Source organism: Dryas octopetala, chromosome 4 (assembly GCF_963921425.1).
Source record: "Dryas octopetala chromosome 4, drDryOcto1.1, whole genome shotgun sequence".
Lineage (NCBI taxonomy): Eukaryota > Viridiplantae > Streptophyta > Magnoliopsida > Rosales > Rosaceae > Dryas > Dryas octopetala.
Genome location: NC_141369.1, coordinates 19,447,323 through 19,454,423, shown reverse-complemented (window position 1 = coordinate 19,454,423; position 7,101 = coordinate 19,447,323). Strand labels below are relative to the sequence as shown.

The window sequence follows — 7,101 nt, the reverse complement described above, 5'->3', positions numbered from 1 at the left end:
GAGAATTTTTGTATTGTCTCCAAGGTATCATTGCTCCCCTCTTAAGTCAAAAGTCGGTTTGAGACCATATGGCTTTTTGACTGTTATATGGGCTGCAGATTGTGCTTTCGTTAAATTTGAGGCGATAATTTTTTTCTTTTGATGGTGATTGAAACTTTCCTCTTACTCTATTCTTTTGTTTTCAATGCCAGAGGTAGTGGTGATGCTTGCTCTATGGACTTTGTTTGGTTCAAGTTACATACAGGAGTGAAATCACCACTCCATACAGCACTGCTGGACTACATAAACCGATAAGTAGTAAGTGGAGTAGGGAATGAAGCTATTGGTCCGCTGAGTATTTCAAAAATGTTATTATTTGATGTTTCTTGTAATAGGATTCACAAATCTTGACATATTTTGGATTGTAACAGTTGCTTTACAACTCTATAATCATTCTATTAGCTGATATTGTAATTGTATCTACTACATTGCATATTTGCATCTGATTCATCGTGAAGAAATCTTAGTTTTCTTTTCCCAATCTGAGTTCTTGTAATCGGATTCATCGATCTTTACTGTACCTGTTATTTTTGTAATATTAATTTCAATTTTGAGTTGTGGCCAAAAAAAGTCCCATCATGGAACAGAGTTGGAAAGCCCAGTTTTCATCTTTTCTAAAGGGAGATTGTAGTTGCAAAAATTTAAGTTGAAGACTGGAGACATCCTAGCAGATTAAAGATGAAACAGAAAGGAAGGAATATGAAATGGAAAAATTATAGACTGGGGTGGGGTTTGCCAGGCATTTATATTCGTACTGTCGGAGTAGTAACCTATTCACTAATTGAAAAGTCAGATCTACAACAACCACTTGACAAAAGGTTAATTTGAGTATGTGTTTGAGAGGGCAGTGGGAATTGAAACTAGATCACACAGGTAGAGGTCAGAGATCTGTAGACATCAGAAGATTATGTGTAGGTTGGTCCTCCCCTGTTCTCTAACTGTTTGCAAGTTGGTGAAGGCAAAAAGTTCTTACAGATACAGAAGCAAAAGCATGATGGAAGATTGGTCAAAATCTCTTGTTTTTTATTCATAATAAATGAGCCACAAAGAAAGTTAGATGTTGACTCCGCGGGTAATGCCCGAGTTGTCAAAAGCTTTCGGAACATGAACTTATTTCAGAATTCAGAGCTGGTGACAGGTTTAATTTGCTGGTGGTGTATGTGGTCTTCTCTACTATACATGCCTGCACTGGTTGCACTTGATACTCGTGAGTTCACTCAATCTTTAGAATATTCATTATTGAAATTCCAATGCGGTGGCTTCCTTTTGTAACTTTAAGTTGTGGCAAAGCGACAAACTAGCTTCCTTCACCATAAATGTTGTCCTGACTATTTTTCTGATGCCAAGTAAAAGTTGTGATCAGGGTCTTGCCGGATGAGGACATCTAAGCAAATGCCCTACCAGAAATTAAACAAGAAGATATAAAGGAGTATCTAAAAAATACAGACCACCGGTGTTGCTGTTCAATTTATGCCTCTGGGGTCTCTAGTCGTTCGAAAGGCATGTTAAACACGCCCACCTTGTGTGGCCCAGTCATCGGCATTCCAAAAACTTGCGTAGAGCCTCATGGGTTGGTTCTTAGGAAATGGGATACCAAATGATGCCAAGTTGTTGAACACTCTGATTGGACTGTTATCCACCAAGAATATGTGTTACATGTATTAGAAAAATGAGAGGATCCAAATTCCTTCAGCAGTAAATGTGGGTTATGTGGGTCTATCTTTATTAGAGATGTGATCTGTAATGTGATCAGAAAATATAGTCCCGCTTACATATCAATGATACTTACATAATGCGGTAGCTGTTCCATACAATGGAGTAGGTGTAGAAGTCTTGTGTGGGATCAAACCACAGGTGGAATTGTTGATCCTTGATCCCATTTCCCTGGGCGAAGACATTGGTATGAAGAGTGAAGGGATTCCCAGAAACTCAAAGTCAATCTCATTATGATTGTCACCTTGAGAAGTTAACTGCATGCATGCATGTATTTATAAAACAAATTAGCAATAGTACGACAATCTAACATATTATGTTTTCAGACAATATTAGTAGGATGATCGAGTCTGGCATATTATGTTGTCAGATTATCAATCTACGTACACTGCACATTTAAACAAGATTTCACTTAATCAATGGTTTAGATTGATTGGCAAACATAACATGCCAAAATCTTTCTCTTTATATGAATTTGAAATTAAATGAAGGACAATAGAAGGTGATGAGTAGGGATTGAAAGTTACATAAAACGTGGTGACAGTACGTACCAGCTGAGTTCCCTTGCGCCAGCTTGATCTGCATGTCAAACCTTCCAAATAGGTACTCATTTTTGGATTTGAAACCCAACCCGGAAGCCTTGTCAAGGGAGAGAGTAAGAAGTTGTCCGTCCTCCAGTATCTCAGCACGTTGATCACCGAATATAATGTCAGTCTTGATTGAAATTACCAGCTGAGGCAGCCATGCATGGCCATCAGACAAGTTATGACCAAAGAAAACAAAAGTATCATTGAGACCTTAGGAGAAGACATTATTAATTAGTTTGGCGATTCCCTACAGAACAAGCTAGAGAGTTTAACACTAATTAAACAAGTTTTCAGATTTTTAAAAGAAAAGACTTAGAATACAATCCAAATTGTTAGATTGTATCCTAGTTTTTAAAATTAAGTTGGAGCCTGCAGGGGCCTAAGGTTTAAAGAGATATGACTGATGAGATTGTTCATTTGATGGTGGTGTATGTATATGTAATTTGAGTTCTAAAGCTAGCCTTTGATATATTTGTGAGTACGATTGAGGCAAAGCTAGCTACATCATTTATGGATAATGCTGTCGCAACTAGTCAATTAATGCATGTTATATATGCGATGGCTATTCCTTTTGCTTTTTTGTCTTGTTACTAGAAAACATGGGATGGCTACTTCCAATTGCTCATTTAAATTTTTCCATGATAAATGTTCTCCTGATTATTTTTGTGATACCAAGTAAATTAAAGTTGTGATATGGGTTACAGATAATTAAGGGAGTACTAGCCCTGAAGTTTATGGTTTACTAGATTGAACAGAACATAGTTAATCATAAAAATATTGAAGCCAACATTGACATGATTTATTAAACAGGTCGAGTTAAAATTTACTAGTACTCAATACATGCAAAACTACAATGTCACTATCTAAGCATGACACAGGACGACTCAATTGCCACTCATACACCTGGCCATGAAACTAATATAATTCAATAACCAAGTATTTATTTGATTCCGAAATTTGAATTCAGTTTACAGAAAAAGAATACAAAAATCGAGGGAGAAGAAAAACAAAACGAAGCAACATGATCGATGTTGCAAAATCTTTATTTGCACGTACAACAAATGAAAGTGTAATTCATAAATGAAGTGTATAAAACAAAGATTGAGTGATAGATACACATGAGAACAGGGAAAGCATCTGGTCTCTGAAGAAGATCACTAGAACCTTGATCTTCTGCATTCAGCTGGGAGGCCTTGTGGAAAGCGTTTAAGGTCAGTGCAGTAGTTGTAGACCATGAACTTTTGCTGCACCCATCGAAGCCTGTTTCGGCCTGCAGCATCAAGCGCTTGAGTCTTCCATGCACTGTCTTGATCTAAGGAAGTAGTAGAAGCAGTGGAGAGACAGGAGGAGCCAACACAAGCATTGGCCTTGAAGTTTCTGTAAGAGGCAGTGAAAGGAGCTTGAGTCCAGTCAGTCTTCACAAGCCCACCTCTTGTGGCCCAGTCATCAGCATTCCACAGGCTTGAGTATATCCTCATGGGTTGGTTTTTGGGGAATGCTACACCAACTGATTCCAAGTTGTTGAACACTCTGATTGGAATGTTGTCCACCAAGAATCTGAACAAATTAACAATTGCATATGTATATTAGAAATTAAGCTTCTAAATAATGTTGTAATTAATGAAGGTGAACCATGCTATAGTACTTACATGATGCGTTGGGTGTTCCAAACAATGGAGTAGGTGTGGAAGGCCTTTGTGGGATCAAACCAAAGATGGAACTGTTGTTCTCTGTTCCCTTTGCCCTGGCTGAACACATTGGTGTGGAGAGTGTAGGGGTCTCCAGATAAGTTGCCCAAGAACTCAAAGTCAATCTCATCATGAGTTGGACCTTGTGAAGATAACTGCATATACATATATATATATATATATATATATATGAAATTAGTATTAATGCAAATATATATATGAAATTGATTGAAGGACAAAGTTCAAAGTATAGCACAATCACAATGGAAGAGGGATTGAGAGTACGTACATAGTATGCAGTGACAGTGCCAGCTGAGTTGCCAGGCACCAACTTGATCTGCATGTCGACCCTTCCGAAAAGGTACTCATTTTTGGACTTGAAACCCGACCCAGAAAACTTGTCAAGGGAGAGAGTGAGAAGTTGTCCTCCGTTGAGAATCTTAGCGCGTTCATCGCCAAATGTGATGTCAAAGTCTTGATAGAAATTGCCAGCTGAGGCAGCCATAGCCATCAGAGAAGTAACTAAAAAGAAAGCAAGAAGAAGTAACATTGAGAGCTTACAACAAGGCATCTTGCTTTGGTAGTTTGGTGTTTGCAGACGAGAGCATGCAAGAGAATAAGCTAATTATTTTCAAAGAGAGAGGAGTGAATGGTTGATGTTTGGTGGTATAACTAGAGTTCTGCATCCCTTTATATATAAGAGTAGTAGTAGTAGTTGTTGTAGCAAGCATATATGCCGCGTTGATGATTAAAGATTTTGGCAGCTGTATTTAATAATTAAAGTTGAAAACTGGCAACAGGTTTGCAAATTAGATAAGGCTTAATAATGAAAGCTAGATAGCTTTATTTGGGTGTGGCGGTGCCCCATGAATATTGAGTAGGTGCTAGCATATATAGGAAGCAGCATAGGAAGGCAGAGTTTGGGGTGTGTATAAGCATTTTAGTTGGTGATGTTGGAGACTTGGAGCTACCTACAACTTATGGCCAAAAACGAAAACGTATTTGCGCGTTGAGTGCTCTGTCGCTTTGTTTGATCTACCTAACCAACTAGGCTGCGCAGCATGCAAGTAGCTGACACTAAAGTTAAATTACACTTATCAACACTAAAGTTCTCGTGACAATTTCGTGATACCACGTAAAACTTAATTGTGACATGGTTTACAAGAAACTAAACAGGAGTACTATCTCAAAGAGAATCTTTTTTAGGCTTTAATTAGGAACAGATTAAGAAAGAAAATGCTATTCACACTTTTAGTTTGTCATTATACACTTTGTATGTATTATAAAATAATAAAATACTAAATTTGGAGTGCAGATAGACTGAAATTGTGAATAGTAGATGCCTTTAAAAAACTATGCATGTCTGTAAAATTTGATTACTTTAAAAGCAGCAGAATGGACGTCACCTAAAATCTCCCTATGTTAAAAGCTATAGGTTCAATTTTATGAAAATTTCTTTACCTTTTTATGCTAGTTTATATGTGACAAAGTAGTATAATCCTAGGTAGCCCGTAAAGGTCCATTACCACACTTGCAGTAGTTGTGTCACATCGAAATATGAATTAAATAAATATTTATTGATTTTAAGTACCAAATTGTAATATTTTTTTATTTTAATCACCAAAATATTTATATCATTTCACTTTAAATACTAAATTTCAGTTTAGATACTAACTTTGAAAAACATGGTTATACCGAGTTATAACTGTCTAACAATCATAACTTTTTTATTAATTTGTTGTTTTTCCAATATTTGTAAGGCTTAAATTTTAATGTTTAGTCTCTGAGTTATAGGACTTCATCCTCCAAGCCTAAATCAAAAGCATTAAATTTTTACAATTTTTGAATTTTTGAATTTAAAACATTCACAACTATAACTGTCGAATAATCACAACTGTAGAACAAACTAATTTGTAAACTAATCCAAAATGTCTTACTCTAGCCTCTAGGTTAGTACCTAAACTAAAAAAAATTATTGTTTTGCTGTTTTATTGAAAAATTATTGATATTTAGTATTTAATCCTAATTTTTTAATTAAATAATCAATGAGATTATAATTAATTAACTAATTAATGAAGGAATATAATATTTGATTCTTTCTTGGGGATATGGAGTATATATGGACTGAGAAAATTGAGCTAAAATATAAACCTTCAAAAGAGAGTACGTTCGTTAGGTATATAAGGGTGTGTGGCTGTACCCAGCAAGAGAGATCGATGATGTTTAATTTCTCCTTGATTTCGTGGCAACTGGTTTTCTACAACGCAGATGTTGTCACTTGTCCAGCCATTTTATTAATTTGATGTGGTCCATGATATGATCATCCACCAAATTAATACAGCTGGAATGTAATATATATATTGGATATGATGTCAATGCATGTCTTGTAGGTCAAGGGAGCATAACTTGAGTTTGGATTGAGAAAATGCCAACCCAATATCAAATTTGGGACCGTAACTTGAGTTTGAGTTAATATTTCTCCTTTATGGTATAGAATGATAGCCACTGTTAAATGTAATTGTATGGGATATAACAAAGTTGTATAGTAAAAAAATTGTCAAATTTGAATGAGATTTTAATTAGTTGGGAGTTTACGTAAATCAAGTTCGGCACTTTTAATAAATTCACAAATATAATCGTAATCAAAAAAGAAATTAAAAGACGAGTTCTTCTTTCTTTTATCACTTAATTAGGAGCCGTGCAAGATGAAAGTCTCATGCATGGTTTTGGATGAGAGAAAGAAGAGAGGAATCCTCTTTTTGACTTTGCTACTTCTCAGTTTGATTTAGGATTATTTCTATTCGTAGGTCATTTATTGCACGCGGGAATTAAGTGTTCCTGCAAGAAAATACTATGATATGAGTGCTGAAGAAAATTGAACTATTATCATTTTTATTTGGCCATTGGAACAATTATAATTTAATTAAGTATTGAATTCCATAATTTGAATTCAGTTTATAAGTAAAAGAAAACAAAAATTTTAGGAAAAGAAAAAAAACCGAATCAATATGAATTGATGTTGCAAAATCTATATATATATATATATATATATATAAAAATGCTCTAAAACTAAC

General features: G+C 35.4%; 1 protein-coding gene and 1 pseudogene across 1 annotated transcript; both read right to left on the bottom strand.

The window, feature by feature from the left end:
* Positions 1-1,544: 1,544 nt before the first annotated feature.
* LOC147287768 (xyloglucan endotransglucosylase protein 1-like) lies at positions 1,545-2,564 on the bottom strand (annotated as a pseudogene).
* A 685-nt stretch (positions 2,565-3,249) lies between these two features.
* On the bottom strand, positions 3,250-4,677 carry LOC147287767 (xyloglucan endotransglucosylase protein 1-like). The gene is made up of 3 exons (XM_086242578.1): positions 4,317-4,677; positions 3,989-4,182; positions 3,250-3,896 (listed from the first exon to the last, which is right to left on the bottom strand). The coding sequence occupies exons 1-3, from the start codon at positions 4,596-4,598 to the stop codon at positions 3,497-3,499; spliced, it is 876 nt and encodes a 291-aa protein (XP_086098704.1). The 5' UTR covers positions 4,599-4,677; the 3' UTR covers positions 3,250-3,496.
* Positions 4,678-7,101: the final 2,424 nt, after the last annotated feature.

Coding starts and splice junctions, on each gene's coding strand:
- LOC147287767 (XM_086242578.1), bottom strand. CDS start 4,598: ATGCCTTGTTGTAAGCTCTCAATGTTACTTCTTCTTGCTTTCTTTTTA. Junction 4,183..4,316: donor GCACTGTCACTGCATACTAT/GTACGTACTCTC, acceptor ATGTATATGCAG/TTATCTTCACAAGGTCCAAC. Junction 3,897..3,988: donor TGGAACACCCAACGCATCAT/GTAAGTACTATA, acceptor TAATTTGTTCAG/ATTCTTGGTGGACAACATTC.